Source organism: Citrus sinensis, chromosome 5 (genome assembly GCF_022201045.2).
Source record: "Citrus sinensis cultivar Valencia sweet orange chromosome 5, DVS_A1.0, whole genome shotgun sequence".
Taxonomy (NCBI): domain Eukaryota; kingdom Viridiplantae; phylum Streptophyta; class Magnoliopsida; order Sapindales; family Rutaceae; genus Citrus; species Citrus sinensis.
Genome location: NC_068560.1, coordinates 1,269,028 through 1,288,293, shown reverse-complemented (window position 1 = coordinate 1,288,293; position 19,266 = coordinate 1,269,028). Strand labels below are relative to the sequence as shown.

General features: G+C 32.0%; 2 protein-coding genes and 2 long non-coding RNA genes across 10 annotated transcripts in view; all 4 read right to left on the bottom strand.

Annotated features, from left to right (window-relative positions):
- Positions 1-19,266, bottom strand: part of LOC102611261 (auxin response factor 1-like) — a 57,790-nt gene that overhangs the window by 15,066 nt on the left and 23,458 nt on the right. The window lies entirely within an intron of this gene.
- Positions 3,782-18,326, bottom strand: LOC127902687 (uncharacterized). The gene is made up of 2 exons (XR_008055125.1): positions 18,242-18,326; positions 3,782-4,232 (listed from the first exon to the last, which is right to left on the bottom strand). It is a non-coding gene; the product is annotated as an uncharacterized LOC127902687 (long non-coding RNA).
- LOC127902686 (uncharacterized) lies at positions 8,578-10,663 on the bottom strand. The gene is made up of 3 exons (XR_008055124.1): positions 10,317-10,663; positions 9,070-9,218; positions 8,578-8,969 (listed from the first exon to the last, which is right to left on the bottom strand). It is a non-coding gene; the product is annotated as an uncharacterized LOC127902686 (long non-coding RNA).
- On the bottom strand, positions 13,002-15,881 carry LOC102613425 (uncharacterized). 2 transcript variants are annotated; one of them, XM_006470084.4, is made up of 4 exons: positions 15,601-15,881; positions 14,236-14,457; positions 13,676-14,110; positions 13,002-13,355 (listed from the first exon to the last, which is right to left on the bottom strand). In XM_006470084.4, exons 1-4 carry the CDS (start codon positions 15,748-15,750, stop codon positions 13,209-13,211), a joined length of 954 nt encoding a protein of 317 aa, XP_006470147.1. In that variant the 5' UTR covers positions 15,751-15,881; the 3' UTR covers positions 13,002-13,208. The 2 variants fall into 2 exon arrangements, with proteins under 2 accessions (XP_006470147.1, XP_006470148.1); XM_006470085.4 differs by having other exon boundaries at positions 13,232-13,370.

Below are 19,266 nucleotides of genomic sequence, written 5' to 3'. Positions count from 1 at the left end.
CATACTCAAGTGTTTTAGTTGTACTTATTATCCTTATTTGAGAGACAATAATAAACAAAATTTAATTATCACTCTACCAAGTGTACTTTTCTTGGTTACAATCCATCACATAAGGGTATAAGTGTTTACATCCTTCAAGTCAACTTTATATAGCAAGACATTTCATTTTTTATAAATTTACAATTCCTTATTCCACTGCAATTTATTTTCCGTAGTTCAACTAAATCTACTTCTTCTTTATAATATTCATTTTCTCCTTAAAAAATATGTCACTCTCCACTTTACCAATAACAGCACCATTCATCCTAACTCTGCAAGTTCTGACAGTAGCATTTCAACTCACTTAGATATTCTTGCACAACAAGCAGCTGATCAACATTCACAGCAAATTACCTTCTCTACTTCTTCATCTCGAAACACATATTAGCCAAATTCTGCTCCTATTCAAACCTCACATCAGCCATTATCTGCTTCTGATAATGATTCATCATCGCCACACTCTCCACCTCATATAAACTCCAACATCCATCCTATGACCACTAGAAGAAAATCAAGTATCTTTAAAGCTAAAGTCTATACAGTTGTCCTTGCTCACAAAGAACCAAATTTAGTTTAGGAAGCTTTAATTGATTCCAAATAGATCAAAGCTATGCAAGATGAGTATGATGCTTTGATTTATAATGGCATATGGTCTTTAGCCTATCGACAGGCTTAAGGTTGTTGGCAATAAATGGATGTATAAAGTTAAACACAACATTGATATAAGTGTGGCTAAATATAAAGTTTGGCTAGTTGCTAAAGATTTTTAACAAGTTGCAGGGGTGAATTACTTTGAAATTTTTAGTCCACAGGTGAAACCAAACACTGTTAGAGTAGTTTTAAGTTTAGTAGTAATAAATAAGTGGAAAATAAGGCAAGTTGATGTCAACAATACATTTATCAATAGATAATTGACAGAGGAGTTCTATATGTCAGAACCAAAAGGCTTCATTGACAGTACAAAGCCCGATTTTATGTATAAATTGCATAAAACTCTATATGGAATCAACTTAGCTCCTAGAGCTTGGTATAATAAACTTAAAAGTTGCTTGCTGCACTGAGCATTTATCTACACTAGTTCTAATACATCTATGTTTTTAAGAAGGAGTCAAACCTTTATAATCCTTGTTCTTCTCTATATTGATGATATCTTGATTATAAGAACTAGCAGTGTAGAATTAGAAAGCTTTGCAGCTACATTTAGTAAAGCTTTTCTTTAAAAGATCTTAGAATCCTATCTTATTTTCTTGGGATTGAAGTATTGTATGATATAGGTTACATGTACTTATCACAGAGAAAGTATATTAAGGATTTATTGGCCAGGGTTGATATGATTGACTATAAGGGTAGACTTGAAATTGCAGAAAGTTGTTCAAGGAAAACTTACTTATTTTCTTAAAGATCCAACAAACTACAAAAGCATTGTTAGGGAATGCAATATCTGATTTTAACAAGGGTTGAAATTGCATTTGCGGTTAATAAGCTTAGTCACCTACATTATAACATCTCATGGCTTCTAAAAGGGTTTTAATATATTTGAAGGCCACTCAAGACTTTGGCTTGAAGTTCATCAAAGAAGACAATTTGAAGTTTACTAGCTTACAGATACTGATTGGACATGTGATTTGGATGACAAGAAATCAAAGAGTGCATATTGCATCTATCTAGGCAACAATATGATATCATGGTCTTCTAAGAAGCAGTCTGTCATAGATCGATCAAGTACAAAAAGTGAATATAGAGCCTTGGCATCATCTAGTGCAGAATTGATTTAGCTACTGTTCTTATTCACTGAGATTGGAATGTGTTGCATAGAAAGACCTACAATTTGGTGTGACAATATTAGTACAACTAAGCTAGCTAGGAACCATGTTTATCATTCAAGGATAAAGCATATTGAAATTGATATCCATTTTATCCGCAATAAAGTTCTTGTAGGAGAGCTTAGCATTCATTATGTACCAAGTGCATAACAAGTTGCAGATATTTGTTGTTAAGCAATAAAAAAAAGATTTGGAATATTCTCTTTCATTCATATAGTTAACTACTTAAGAGCCAAACTTAATGTTCATCCCTGTCCCTTGAGTTTGAGGAGGACTATAAGTAAGCTCGCTGTATAGAGAAGAAGGAGGAGGAGGAGGAGGAGGAGCTGATGTTTGAAATACAAGTGTGCAATCCAAGAGGGGGGGTGGGTGAATTGGTATTTTAAAAATTATCCTAACAAAACCACACAACAATCCAATCTAACGCCTTAATAAATTTGAAAGTAATAAATTCAATAAAAGCACAATAACAAATGAGTAAGAGAGAAGAGAAACAAACACACGAATTTTTACGTGGTTCGACAATCCCCGCCTACGTCCACGCCTCCAAGCAATCCAAGCTTGAGGATTTCACTATCCAAGCCTTCCAAGGCTTCAAATGTTTACAATTGACTTCAAGGTGTCAATGAACCTTTACAACAAAGAGATTATCTCCTAATCTCTTCACTCAAGTGTCTCACACACTCACAAATTTATGAGGAAATAAAAATTACAACAAAATTCTCTCAAAGAGTAGATATTCAAAATGAAAAACAAGAGATGATTCAATGTTTTATGATTTACGAATTGAGAGCTTAAGATATCTCGTGTGCTTTTTATTTTTTCTTGCTAGAGTGCTTGAAAATGAATTGAATTTGAGTTTATATAGTTTGAGCCCAAAAACTAGCCGTTATGTATTTTCTGATGATAACCAGCTTGCTGATTTCAGAATCTGGTTAGTCGCTTTTTGTTACCATTACAGTAAAAATTTGAATTTCAAAACATCCGGTATGCCGCTTACGAAATCCGGATAGTCATTTATACTCCAGAAGCTTATCACCCAGAATTCGGATAGCTGCTTATCATATCCGGTTAACCGCTTGCGACAGCAACTACTACAGTGAAATATTTTCTAAAATTACAGTTTAGCCTCAAAACTTTATAAAATTATATTATGGCCTAAAATGTTATGAAAATTTTCAAATAAGTCCAATTTCAGAATTTCTAAATAATATTTTGTCAATCTCAAAAATTTTTAAAATTATAGAATGACCCAAAATATTTAAATAATTTTAAATAGGTCCAAATCCGAAATTGAAAACAACATTTATTAAAATCAAGGATTATAAAATTCTTTCATTTTAGTCCACAACTTTAATTCCATAAAATCATTTTTTTTATTATAAAAACATAATTCATAAATCTTTGTTTAACTAACACATGTGGTTTGTTATCATCAAAATCAATATTTATAGCCATATAGGCTAACAATGACATCAAATGGTTGAAATCAAAGTGACAGCTCAGCTGCTAGCTCAACATAAGTTGTTAAAGTCTGTTACAATTTGTTACGTACATATGATGAAGTTTAGCATGCATTAATCATTTTAGTTAGTTATGAATTAGTTATAATAATGATGCTTAAGCATCATACATGAATTTAATTTAATTGTAAAATTGTTGTTAAGCAATTAAAAAAAAAGATCTGGAATATTCTCTAATATTTTCTGCAAACAAAACAGCTTTATCTTCATTTCTTTAAGTGCCTTGAGTTGGGAAAAACAAAAAGTGCAATCTTACTTTTTTCCTATAACACAATGGACAACCTTGAGTTGAGAATAATAAATTCAATGTCAAAACGTACCATTTATAAATCCAGATCCAGTTCACACTACATTTAAATTCTTAAGGTACTGAAACTCTCTCCATTACAACAATTTAACAAAAGGATAGTGATACTATTACACAAACAATATAAAATCATCATTCATATGAGAATTGACAAGGCTTAATAGCTAATCATCACATGACCGTATAAGTCACACCATCTGGATGAGAACATTTTATCTAAATTTTGCAAGCCTACCATTTTATAGTCCACGAAAATATGAGAGTAGAACTAACACTCTATTCAAAACAAAAACTATTTCAACAAAGAAAAAATAACAAAGACATGAAAGTAGCGAGTAAAATAGGACTTGTAATTTTGAACTTGTTATCACTGGGCTGGGCATGGTTCGCGAGATTGGCGACCATACGGAACCTTCTACGATAGCATAGTCAGATCTCCATCATTTCAGGCTTCCTCCGATGATTGCACAGATCTCCATGGATGCACCACATTGAAATCCTTCCGAGTTGAAAAATATTTCAATGTGTTTTTTTATTCAGCTGTTAAGAATGAATGAGAGAGGATTATTAGTTTTCTTCATCTTCTGTCCCACACGAATTTTCATAAAATATACTCCTCCAGATGCCAACACATCCATATCATATGCTAATGTGATGGTGTTGGCCAATTGATTTAGGACACATGTTCCATCATAGTAGTTTTTCTTTTTTTAAAATTGTCCTCAAAAGTCTAAAAGAGTGTCCTAATTTAAATTAAAAGAATGAGGGCTATTTTAAAAAAGTCGGATTGAAATGAATTAATTTTTAGAATTAAATTAAATTAGAAGTTTACTTGTTAATTTACTTATTTTACATTTTATTTATAAGTCTTATATTCTATTTATATAGGTAATGTTTTGTTTTACACTTAATGTTGATTTATAAATTTTATGTTAAATTTATATATCTTACGTTTAAATTACATTATTTATGTTTAACATTGAATATATTTACCGTAATTTTAATTACGGCATTATGGAGTGACCTAATTAATATAATGAACTTTTTTTGGCTCATTTTTAAGTTTACCAAAAGCCAAAGCTGTTTAAGAATGTCAAGACCGCAAAGCATTAGCATTTAATGACAAATTTATACTTTATTTGCTTCATATGAACAAATTCTCATAAACACTTAAACTTCACAACTACGGATCGATTTATACTTTTCAAGGAAAAAAAAAAAATTTTTAACGCCAACCACTTTGCTCAAGAAAAGAAAAAAATGGAAATTAAATTTTAACTGAAAAAACTTACCCCACAAGATGGCAAGGAAACCCAACAATTTAAATGTCAATAATCTGTTTGCAGGGGTTCGATAAGTGACGAAAGAATATGTGCACCATCTAAATTTCTTAGATTTTGTACCACGAGCAGTAGTGCATAGTAAATATTCACCTAGAAGCTAGGAATCAACACTGTTTTCGATGAAAGAATTGCCTCGTTGCATGGTAGATTCGACGACAAGGAGATGCCTTGGCTCTGTACTAACAACACCACATGTGCCTTATCTCGAAGCTCTTGTTAAGAATACTAGTAACTGGCTTGGCCACACCTTCAATTGATGATCTGCAACTGGCATGCAGTTTGAAAGAGATAAAAATGTCAAATAAGATAGATTTGCCAAGTTATGAGTATTGAAGAATCAATTGTCACATTCACAGCACTAAGATCAAGTTCTTTTAGGATGGTTAACAATTCTCAAATAGATTTCCATACATGGCTTCTCGAGAGTGCAAGATATAAATTTCCTTATAATTCAAGGGACAACAAATTGGCGAGAGCTTTAATATGAGAGCTTTAATATTTTTGACGTTATTTGACCAGAAAATGAAGAATCAAAGAGGTCTAGATATGATAAGCTCGATAGGTTGATGATTTTTTGTAGGATTAATTTAGAAGAATTGAAGTTAATTATTAAAAGAAAGATAAAGCCACTCAAGAATTACAAGGTCAAAAAGACCGCTGCTAGAGTTGATAGAACCTTGGAGGCAGCTATTTGAACGGTCAAGCTTGATGACATGACCAGTGTTCTCATTACGTTGAACGCCGTCCCATAAGCAGTAATCAATATTTCCTCCTCCTTCTGTCCTCCATGATTCTGTTTTAGGACGACATGGATCATACCAATCATAAGAAGTGTAAGTGTCAATGTTGAGGCTTTCTTTAAGTCTTCACTTTGTTAATATCCTACACGTTAGAAAAATTTATTTAGCTTTAATTATAATGTGAAAGCTGAAATTAGATAAATGTATGGACCCAGTTTAAGGCAATTAAAGTTGTGAAACGAATTTTTCTATGTATATCAATCCTATATAATTAAAATTTGGTTCCACAGTATAAGATGTTCCTTACTTACCTATTTTGTCATACAAACTCTTTTAGTTCATTAAATGGTGTCCATTTAAATGTGACACTTTTTTTTAATTATCCATGTAACCGTTTCAAAAATCAAATGAATTTAGAAAATAAAATCTTCTTATGATCTAAACTCCTATGAATTTTTAAGAAATTTGTCACATATCTTTAAGTGAGAATATATTTCATAACTTAACTATTTTTTTTTTTTTTGTGAAGCACATACATACCATAGAACATATCTAAAATAATTAATTATAATGTTTGCCTTCTACTCACTGAATCCAAGACCTTGATGTTCATTGTGTTGATTCTCGGTCACTGGTGAAAAGATGATGCTAGAGGTCGCATCCCTTACACAGTAAAAGGGTCAACTAATTTTTCTTTTTGGCATGATGTCACAAAGTCGATTACTCCATCAATGACCAATTGTTTCACATAAGTATTGGTTTGGGCTAGATGGAAGTTCTGTGTCTTGATTGATAATTTCAGTCCGATTGATTGATAATTTCAGTCCGAGTGGGATTATTGGCACCCCCCTAAATACCTCTTAACACCCCTTTAGTTATTTTACAATTACAACCTTTATTAAAATTACATAATAAGACAATTTCTAATTAAACCCCTACTCAAAATCAAATAATTTTTTCCCTTAAAAATTTCTTATACGGCATATTTTTGTTTAAGAGTTTTAAATTCTTTATACGGCATACGGTATAAACTCTCTTTTCTTTCTTAAACCCTAATCTAAGAGTTTCAAATTTAGGGCAAAGTATTCATGCAAACAGATGAGGATGATAATAAAAAAGTAAGTTTGCTATTAATTTATTGTTTTAGAATTATAATGACAAGGAGAGCGTTGAACAATGTTCAACAAATATCCCCTTAACAAATGTTAATTGTTTGGTTGATTATTGCTGAATAAATTGCTATTATTCGAGTTTTGTGTCTTGTATTAACTTATGTAATATCTTACAATGATTGTGAAGGAGGAAAGTTCTACCATAGTTGCCATTCTTGATAATAAAGTAGATGTTATGGATTACACTGCTGCATTCACTACTGAAGAGGTAAAACACTAAATAAATTTTCATACATATATTCTCTTTTCTTTGTATCATTAACTAATATATTATTGTCTTATTCATAGGTTTTCACCAGTAGAGAAGAGTTGATTCGATGGACGCATGATGTTGGGAAAAAAAATGGACTTGTGATTGTTATTAAAAGATCTGACGTGAATGTGATTGGAAGGAGACCAAGGATAATTTTTGCTTGTGAAAGAAGTGGTGCATATCCGAAAAGAAGTACCAGCATGTGTAAGCAGAACAACGACTTGGAAAAGAAGAAAAGACCGAATGCAATTGGAACAAAAAAGTGTGGCTGTCCATTTTTATTAAAGGGTCAAATGTTGGCGAATAATCAAGATTGGATGTTAAAAGTAATCTGTGGATTGCATAACCATCATTCTGCACAATATCTTGAGGGCCACTCATTTGCAGGTAGACTTACTAATGAAGAGGTTAGTATATTGGTTGATTTGTCTAAAAATAATGTTCGGCCAAAAGAGATATTACATACTTTAAAGACTAGGGATACATTTAATGTTACAACAATGAAGACAATTTATAATGCTCGGTATAAATATAAGGTTCGCGAATTGGGCGGACGGTCACAAATGCAACAGCTTATGAGTAAATTGCATGATCATAATTACATTGAGTGGCATCGGAGTGATGATGATACAAATTGTGTGAAAGACATATTTTGGGCACATCCTCTTACTTTTGATTTGTTAAAAGCTTTTCCAAGTGTTCTGATAATGGACTGCACTTATAAAGTCAATAAGTATAAGTTTTCGTTGTTGGAAATAGTTGGTGTCACATCGACTGCAATGACATTTAATGTTGGTTTTGCATATCTTGAGTCCGAGCGAGAAGATAACTATATTTGGGCATTAGAAAGATTGAAAACCATTATGCAAGATGATATATTACCAACTATGATTGTGACAGACAGAGAATTAGCTCTGATGAATGCCATTGAAAAGATATTTCCAAGTGCAACTAATTTACTTTGTAGATGGCATATTTCAAGAAATGTGTTAGCTAATTGTAAGAAGCTATTTGAGACTAATGAAAGATGGGAAGCCTTCAACAGCAGCTGGAATGTACTGGTGTTCTCAGCCACTGAGCAAGAGTACATACAACACTTGAGTATGTTTTAGAGTGATTATGCTAGATATCCAAAAGCACTTGTCTATGTAAAGCAAACATGGCTTGATAAGTATAAAGAAAAATTTATTGCAGCATGGACAGACTTTATTATGCATTTCGGAAATATGACAACCAACAGGTAAACAATATTTAGTTTTCAATGATTTTATAACTAAACTCAACACCATTTTTTTATATATCTTTTTATTTTTTTAATTTTTGTTGGTTTATTTTCAGGGCTGAGACTGCACATTCAAAATTAAAAAGGCAACTATGTTCATCCCAAGGAAACTTTGTAACGTTATGGACAAAACTTTATTCTTTGGTAGAGTTGCAACATACAGAAATTAAGGCATCATTTGAGAAGAGTTTGACTACTGTGCAACATAGTTTCACACCTTCAGTTTTTAAAGAATTAAGGGGATTAGTTGCTAGAAATGCATTAGATATGATACTAAGTGAGTCAAAAAGAGCTGATTTAATTGGTATAGATATTTCAGCATGTGGTTGTGTAGTTCGACACACTCATGGGCTACCGTGTGCACATGAAATTGGAGAGTATAAGCGTGAAGGTCGACCAATACCTTTAGATTCTGTACATTCGCATTGAAGGAAATTAGACCTTGTCTGCACCAGCTATGAAAAATCAGCAGAGTTGAGTTGTACCCCTAAAATGGAAATGATTATCAAGCGTTTTGAAGATTCAGATGGTTTCGGAAAAATGCAAATAAAAAGAAAACTGAAAGAGTTAACTGATCCATCCTCAACTTTTTTAATTGAGCCAACTATTAAAGATAAGACTCGAGGACGACCCTCCCAAAAGCTTGATAAATCTACCCGCCGAGATCCATCAAGATTTGAGTATGTAGTATCCGCACAGGATAATCATTCTCCAAACATTATGTCTTCAAGTACAACTACAAAAAAACCAAAAGGGCAACGAAAAATGAGTGTTTCTCAAACAAAAGCACCAAAGCATGCTTCTTATATTGATTCATTTCCATTTGGTTTGAGGCCTTATATTTGTGGTGTTAGAGATGTTGTTGCAGATGGTAATTGTGGTTTTCGGGCAGTGGCTGACCTAATAGGTATTGGTGAAGATAGCTGGGCACAAGTCAGGAAAGACTTAGTTTTTGAGTTGCAAAGTCACTTTAATGATTATAAAAGAGTCTTTGAATATGCTGGTAGAGCAGAGGAGGTACTTCATTCACTTTTATACTTTGAGAATAACCCAGGGAGAGAGTATTGGATGACCATGCCTGAAATTGGTCATATTATTGCTTCTAAATATAATGTGGTATTACTACATATATCAGATGTGCTGAATCTAACATTCCTTCCACTTAGATCTATTCCATTATCACGCTCCTCGCGTAAAATCATTGCTATTGGATTTGTTAATAGAAATCATTTCATAGAGGTATGTAAAAGTTTAGAAATTCAAATTATGCTGCAATATCTTAATTATTGGACTAATTTTTTTATGGCTTTTTTTTTTCCACGTGTTCATGCTTCCAGCTTCACCTATTCCTCCTATTGCGAATAGTTGGATCAAATATCATGAACCATGTGCAGAAGGCTGGGCAACACCATACAAAACTAATATAATTGCTTTTAAGGATTTGGTGTTTGAAGTTACCACACAAGAAACAATTGATCTAGCTAGTCAATGACAGTATTAGAAAATTTTGAACCATTTTAATAGTCATTTTATTCGTTTCATATTTTTAAAGAAAGACTTTGTATAAGCTGGAATTTTTTATTTTATTGTTACTCAAGATGACAACTTGTCTGTACTCTTTTTGTTTTTATTATTATTTTTTTAACATTTCCGAGTTTACTCCAACTACAAACTAATTTATGAATTATGATCTACATACTATAGATTTAAGTAATGCTACAATTGACTGTAAATATTAAAATATCAGCAGAAAAATGAAAAATAACTTGATTAAGAGATAAAATGAATAGTACCTGAAATTGAAATTCAGCATTTTAAAAATTAAGAAAGTTACTTTTTAATCTTATTTTCTGGTGAGGAATTATCGGCATATGCAACTCATCATCAACAAGCTTCAGGAAGAAACTGAGGCCCATGAGGGAAATTAAGAAAGAAGAAAGTAATTATGAAGCAAAGGACGAGCTGAACGAACATCAGAATTATTTTCCCACCGACATGTTTTCCAGTGCCCCAGTTGTCTTTCTCCACAAAGGCTCGCAGTCTTTCGAAGAATCCGTGATTCTGCATTTTCAGAAGCTTGTGCTCATCATCTTCATCAGTAAACCAAATTAGCACTTGGCCTTAGAATTACACGCATGGTAGCCAAGTGTTTGCGAGGTGTCATTATCAATTACAATGAGTTGTCATGCATTAGAGTAAAGTTTTGGCCATGTGGTGTTTCAATGATTTGCCACATTAAAGTAGAAGTTTCTGGAGCAAGATCCCTTTTCCTTTTTTTTTTCCTTTTCTTTCTTTCTTTTTCAATAGATGATTAATTGTTTCAAAATTCATAATAAGGTGCTTTCAAAAAAAAAATCACAATCAGCAGTCAAAAATTAAAACGGGGTTTATATTAATAAATTTAAACTAAGGGTATTTTTGTCATTAAAAGGGTGTTAAAAGAATTTTATAATATTGTTAAATATTTTAATGGGGTTAATAAAGAAAAGAGGTGTTGAGAGATATTTAGAGGGGTGCCAATAGTCTCACTCTTTCAGTCCATTGTTGATCCATTAACCTAGAGTCAAGTATTGGTCCTGGAGTGGCTAGATCGCTTGGCTCGCTAATCCAGTCACAAAGTAGATGTGGATTAATAGATCATTATTCAATGAAAACCCATAGGGTGCTTATTAGGAGTATTATTAGGGATGGGCATGGGTTACGGTGAATAAGATTTGTGAATATTCAATCTAACTCATTATTCAATAGATTGAGATAAAATCAATCTATCCCAATTAAATAAGCATGTTCAATCTAACCCTTAAATCATCAGGTTAGTTTGAATGTTAAATTAAAATTAAAAATTAAATAAAAAAGATATAAAACTTATTAAAATTAAATATAAATATATTATAACATGAAAATTTCATTCATTGGCTAGTGTTTGATAAAGAAAGATAAAAAACTAATTATATTAAAATTAAGAAAATTAGATTGGGCTAGATCGGGTCCATTAGTTTGGATTGGGCTTACTCACCCCTAATTATGATAACATATAAAATATTAATGCCCTTGAAATTAAGTGCATGCAAGACCATTTATGGATTCTCAATATGAGTAATTATATACATAATCACCCTTATGATGCATTTACTACACGAGAATTGGAATGGGTTGGAATCGAAATGCGCTGGAATCAGAATGAGGAATTGGAATTATAATTAGTTATTTACTTGAGTTGTAGGAATCAAAATCGAAACAAACTTTATTACCATTAAAATGTTTACTATGTCCTGAAATCATAATCGGAATGAATTAGATTATTACAAATTACTAAAAAGTCCTTAATTAACTTTTGTCATAATTATTATTAACGTTAAGAATTGATTATAATACTTTTATCATTAATAATAACAATAATAATAAATTTCTTATTTATGATAATATTACTATTATTAATAGATTTTAATAATGATGATTTTAATAAAAATAATAATAATTAAAATAATAAAGTCAATAATAATAATAATGACATTAATGATAGTAATAATAATAAATAATAATATTTAAAATTAAAATTAATAATAATATTATTACTACTACTACTATTATTATTAGAGGACTTATTTACAAATAATACAAAAGTTTTGGGTAATTTCATAATTTTATAGGGACTGAAATGAAAAAATGACAAAACTTGATTAAGGGCATTTTGGGAATTATGAAAATTCATTGGGGTAAAATGGATAGTTTAGGAATGGGAGATTGACTAGGAAATGAGAGATTGATTCTCAACCCCCGAGAATCAATCTTTCATTCCTCATTCTCAAATTGGGTGAATCCCACGATTCCGATTCCCGCCTCTGTTTTGCAATGTACGCGCTGTCAATGATTTTGATTCCCCAATCCGGAATGTATACATGCCATTAATATTATCTTGATAACATATAAATATCTGGCTTATGATCTTTATGTACTATTCAGATCAAATGAGTCTATAAAACTACGTCGACATCTCCCGTATATTATGGGTAAAATAGAAGACGCCCTTATTTTTCTTTAGGAGATATGCTGTGGAACACAATTATTTTGAGGATAATTTTCAAGAAAATAACACAATCATGAAATTGATAACTAATAACTAGAGAAATATGTGAGGTACATATAAATCTCTCCATTGTGGGGGGCTGGGGGCCGCTAATTTTGTTGGTAAAATTTGTAAGTAGAAAGCGATGGTTCTGTAGTTGAAACCCGCACATAAAATACTAGGAAAATTTATTGCAATTAGGTTAAATAATAATAATAATAATAATGATAATGATAATAATAAACTCACTTTTTAAAAAAGATTCACGTAGTGTACATTTACCCAAGACGATTAACCATGCCGATCAATAATTAATTAGCACATTAAAAGTTTCTAATTGGCATAATACAAGTTTCATGAATTTCAAGAATCTCAGATAACTTAACTCCATCGTTTAACCCCCTCAACGAGTTCTATAAATAAAAAGCTATTCAGCTAAATAATACATATGTATTTAGTTATAATCCAAATTACGGATATTTATCCAACTGGACTACAAAGTAATTGAAATTAATTGTAACAGCTATGGCTAAAACATGGACCCAATTAATGTGCTTTTATGGTCAAAATTGATATCTATAATTATAGTCAACTCGAATCTGAATCAAATGCACAAATGGGAGCAAATGCCTCCTCTAGGCTCTAACCATGAAACAATAATCAAATTGTCAGACTCCTACGAGCATATGGACCATCAGTCCTACGAGCATATGGACCTTGTCTCTTAGAATCATCATTGGTCACTACCGCCAACATAGGCATGCTGCCGTTTGCTTCCGGATCCTCATTGCGATTGGTATTTGGCACCTAAAAAGATGCAAACTAACAAAGATTTGATATCTGTACTCATTTGGCCATACATAAAGGATTTCTAAATCTACAGAGGCACCCGAGCATTATACATTCAAATTATTAGAGCAATCCTTTAGAGACCTCATATGACTAAATGATTGACTGACACAATGCAATCTCACAATCTTTGTATTTCCTTCTTTCCACAATATTGCAAAAGCTTACCGTCTAATGTAGTTTCTTTATATTTGTAGGAATTCATAGTCATAGAGGTAATAAGTTATGCGAATTCACCAAGTGCAGCTTGATGATTACAATTATGTCCACAATCATACCTGATTATCAGCAGCTGGATTGTCGAGGCCTGGCAAATCAGTAACTTCCCCATCATATTTGAAAGTAAACACAGCAGCAACTATAGCAAAGACTAGTGGGAAAACAGATGCATTAAAACTGTTCTTGACACCTAATTCCGCCAGAATAAAATAAATGAGCGTAACAATCAACTGGACCACAGAGAAAGAAATTTCCAACACCACACGTAGCAGCTTCTGAATATGCATTCTGGCTGCAGCAGCTCTGATTCTTCTCATGATACAAGTAGGCATACTCATAGTAATAGCGAAACCAAATGCTGACAATAGAAATGCAGCGAGAAGGATGCTCCTCTTACTTTTCCCAAATATATCCAGTAAAAATGATGCTGCTTCCAACACAAGATAAAACATCGCAAGTGCACGTTTCTCATATCTACCAAGTAACTCACAAATCTGTAATATACAAAGAATGCAATTATACATTCCCATCAATGAAATTGTATTGGCATTCATTAAGTGAAAAATATTAAGCTTAGAAATTGGAGGCCAATTGTATGCAAAACTTAGAAACTTCTTACCTTGATACATGAGCAATTTTCTAATATCAAAGAAGCAGGAACAGTTAAATTTACATCATGGCCATTGACGGTGGATTCAACATCATCAACGGGTTCGTGAAATCTTCTAGCTTCGATGCCAGCCTCAGGCCCAATGTACTCACTTGATGGCACATCTTCACCCAGACTTTCAGTAAAGTGAAGTACGGCTTCCACAACAACAGATGAAGCTCTACCTTGTTCCTGTAACACACAGACAGCCTTTAGTCCGGTACCGAAAATTCAATTTCTTAATCAGTTTGTACTATTAATCTTTACTGTCCACACTGCATTTAAAATTCTTGAGTGTTGATTTTAAAGATCCCCATTAGCCTCAATGAAATTAGGCAAAGAACTAAATAAGTAATACTAAATTGCTACTAATTAGTAATTAGGGAAAATAACATGAATACGCTATATGTTTGTAACTGGCAGAGGTGGAAGTGTACGGAAAATATTCAGATAATATAATAACAATTAAGGGTGCATTTGGATGTATTTTACAAAACAATTTTCTGCTTTCAAAAACACAAAAAAAGGCTAAAAAACGTGTTTGGTGCACCAGTTTTTAAAAGAAATTTTTAAAATAAAAAAATCAGGTTTTCCAACACTTATCAGATAAAATCAGAGAACACTAATTTATTGTTTTCTTCTATTTTATAAAACACCCGACATAAACCGCTAAAATAAAAATAACAAAAAAAAATTCTTTTTTCTTTTGTTTTATTGACTGCAAATTCCTTCTTCTTTTTCAATCATTTTTTTTAAATTTTTATTCACTAATCCTCTTTTACCTTTTCTATCATAACTCAACAAGATCCTTCACGGGAGATTCTTTAAAAAGAAACCAATACTAAATTTTCTCACAATCTCAATAATAGAGATTCTCTGCATCTATCTCAACAGTGAAATTTTTCACCTATAAAAATTCCCGCACAAATCAAGTGGATCTGTACACTTCAATTGCGGCCAAATCTCTCCACTTTTCTTCATCTACCAATCCCAAATAGTAGTAAGAAATTTTACTACAATTTCTCCATTTTCCATTTTAATTTAAAAATGCCACCAACGCATTTTCCATTTTTAAAATTACTGATTTTGAAAACATTATATTCATTCTCAATTATTATTTAAAAAAAATATTTTTTTATCACTCCATTTTCGTTTTCTCAAACGCAAAAGATGCTGATATTTCATTTGCTTCTTCATATGAATGGTTCTTATTAGGGCAAAGAACTAAATAAGTAATACTAGATTGCTACTAATTAGTAATTAGAGAAAATAACATGAACAAGCTAACCTAAATTAACTTGAATCATGAGTAACTAACAAAAAGGGAACATGGACCGGTAATTTGGGATTGTTAGCCTCAGCGTCGAGGTCCGCGGTCCTACGGAAGCTTCTACGGCGTTTCGTGAGGAAGCGAATTGCATTGCCGGCAGATCTCCATTTTCTCGAGGCTTTCAAATTCAATAACTCCTCCATTTTTACCCCCATTCAGCTGTATGGATTTTTTGACCTTTCTCCCTAAAAAACTGATTTATCCTTCTGGCCAGCCAAGACAAGTAAGCGTCCGTACACACTGAAGAGGACATCACTCTCCTTATCCTGGTGGCCGTTTGGGCGACCCACTCACTCATGTAGAAAATTGTATATGTTGCCATGTGTCGTTACTCGCTTTTTAAATAAAATTTTATTATTTATTTAATAAATTATATTAATATTTAAATTTTTTTAAAAATTATTTTAATTAAAATTATTTAAATAAGAAATGATTCTCTCTTTCTAATTTTATAGAGTTATTTTCTTCCCTTTTAATTTATATTTTATATTTAAAAAAAGAAAGAGAAACATTTTAATTATCACTTATTTTTTTAAAAAAAAAATATTTATTTAATTAAAATAATATTAACTTATTAGCGACTAACAAGGAGTTGTTTAGAGAAACTACATTTTAATAAATTCCCTTTACCTTTCCCTTATAAAATAGCCTTTTATCATGTAATTTAAATTCCTTTTGGTTTCTATTTCATTTTTAAGAAAATTATTAATAATCCACTTAATTTATCATGTTATAAAAAATATTATAAAAATTTAAATTTATTTAATTTTACGATGCATTTTACAAAACAATCTTTTGTTCCCAGTTGCGGCCAAATCTCTCCACCTTTCTTCATCTACCAATCCCAAATAGTAGAAATTCACTACTATTTCTACATTTTCCATTTTTCTGTTTTAGAAAATTTATTTTAAAAAATGCTACCAACGCATTTTCCTTTCCATTTTTAAAATTACTGTTTTAAAAACACTATTTTCATTCTTAATTATTATTTTCAAAAAAGCACCATTTTTTATTACTCAATTTTCATTTTCACAAAAGCCAAAGATGCTGACATTTCATTTGCTTCGTCATATGAACAGATTCTCAGCGTATGCATAAAACATATGCTGACAGAATTTACCTTTGAGCCATAAAATGCAACATTTAAATTTTACAAATACTGCTTTTTTTTACTTCTGAAAAAGAGTTCTTTACACTAAATTGATGCCAAGCACTCTGCCCAGAAAGGAAAATCGTAACAGAAAAAACCTAGCCCACATGAAGGGAAGGAAACCTAGCAATTTAAATGCCACCGATCTGTCTGCAGGGGGTCCATAAGCAATGATAGAATGTGTGCACCATCTCAGCTTCTCAGATTTTGCACCATAAGCAGTTGTGTCCAGTGCATACTCACCAAGAACCCTCCATCTCTGTTTTCAGTGCCAAGAATTGCCTTGCAGGTAGATTCAACAGCAAAAAGATGCTTAGCGTTGTACCAACAGCTGCAAACAAACGACACATACAAAATAAAGAACAGATAACACAAGCTCTAAAAGAATTATTCCTAATGGATATAGAACCAAACGACAGAGCAACCATGTAAACATGTAGGTTAACCTCAAAGCAAACCAGTATAAAAAGCAAAGTGGCCAGATCTAATGCGAATCTCTCAAGGTTTGTCCAGTTATCAACAGCAAGGAGTTGCTTTAAAACATCTAGAGGCACTTGTTTATTCTGTGGACTAAAATGATGAATTCAAAACCTGGGTTAGCTAAACGGCAGCGTTTCAGCATGCTAATAAGCCCAGACTTCCACGAGCTAAACATGTGACTTACTGAAGATCAAATCGGCAAGAGACAGGCGTTTTGGCTGTGGTTTAAGTGAAGCGTGTGAGCAAGCACGTGAGGATGGAATCAAGTTAGTTAAGAAGCTGTTATCCAGGTGGCATCAATCTGTGCAGTCTGGGTTTCATACAAGCTAATATATAAGCTGATCAACAGAGCAGCTTCATAATCAATCGAAGAGCATTCTAGAGAGAGTTATAAGAGAGAGAAATTGTCATCTTGTTCTTTTTAATCAACTTTTTTGTAGCTCTGTAACATTCACAGGAATCATCAATAAATCTCATTCTGGTGACTTCTCCCGTGGATGTAGATTGTGCTCTCTTGCACAATTGAACCACGTAAATCTGTCTTTGTTTTGATTGTGTGATTGCTTCTTGTTGCTGGATTAGTCTTGTGTCTTGATCTTTGTTAAATCTCATTTATAATTGTTGTTAATCATTGAATTATCAAGGCTGTTGAAATTGGTTCTTAAGCATCTTGCTAGTGAACTATAAAGCATTCAATTCACTACATATTCCCTTCATATTGTGAATTGCGATCGCCAAGGCAGCCACTGGATGCATCAGAATCTTGCTCCTCTCCCCATAAGCTTTACAGTGAAGTTGCAAACCCAAATGGATATTTTATAAATGTATTTAACAATTCTTTTCAGTATGTCCATGATATTAAATCCAAACAAGAAATCAAACCTAGAACTACAGGTTGCAGTTAATTGTTTAATTTGGCGACGCTGCTAGACTACCTCTAGGATATAAATAAACCCAAAAGGATGATCAGAAGCTTTCAAGACTGTATGATGTTATAATGAGGAGAAGGAAGTTACCTAGAAGTTTGCAGTGGCCTCTTTACAAATGGATGCTCCATTAGTTGAGCTGCAGTAGGCCAATCATTTGGGTTAACGTGTAAGATGTTCCTTGCGTATCTGTTTTCCCATAGAATACCTTCTGGTTCATTGAATGGTGTCTAATGTCTTTGTTAAGTATGTAACCATTTTTCTTTTAAGTATCCATGTAACCATTTTCAAAATCAAATGAATCTATGTGATTAATTTAATAAGAAAATAAATCTTCTGATGATAATATATTTTATAAATTAACTATTTTTCATTTCATATGAACCACATGTACCATAGAATGTATCTTGAAAAATTATAATGCATGTCTTCTACTCATTGAATCTAAGATCTTAATGTTTTAAGTATTGGGTTAGACTTGATCACTGGTGATAACTAAGATGGTGCTGGAAGTCCCAACCCTTACAAGGCCTTTAGTTACTAAATGAGTCTGCTAAATTTTTTGATATCATCTGACAAATAATTGTGATTACTCCATAAACAACCAATTATCTCACATAACTATATCTTAATGCCAGTATGTATTGAGTTGTCATTGTGGATTTGGCTATGCACCTTAAACGGAGTTTAAGGCTTCGTTTGGTATAACTTTTCATACAAAATTTTTTTAAGTAGAGCTTTTGTTAGTAGAGTTTTTGCAAGTGGAGGTTTTAACAAAAATAAAAAATTGGTTGTTTAATTGTCAATGAGAGCTTTTATTAATAATTATAAAATTAATTAATATGTAAATTATTTAACGTCATGTTATGAAAGGAATCAAATAAGATTATTAAATTAGTAAGGATATTTTAGATATTTTAACATTTTAAGAAAACTTCTCAACCTATACACCAAAAGGACTAAAATTTAAGTTTTTGCTAGTAGAAATAAAATAACTTATTTAGTTTTCAAAAGCTCTACTCAAAAAAAAAAAAGCAACAGTAAAAATTTTGAAAAGAGATTATGAGATTGAATAAACATTTATAACTATTAGATAAAATATATCAAATAGACAC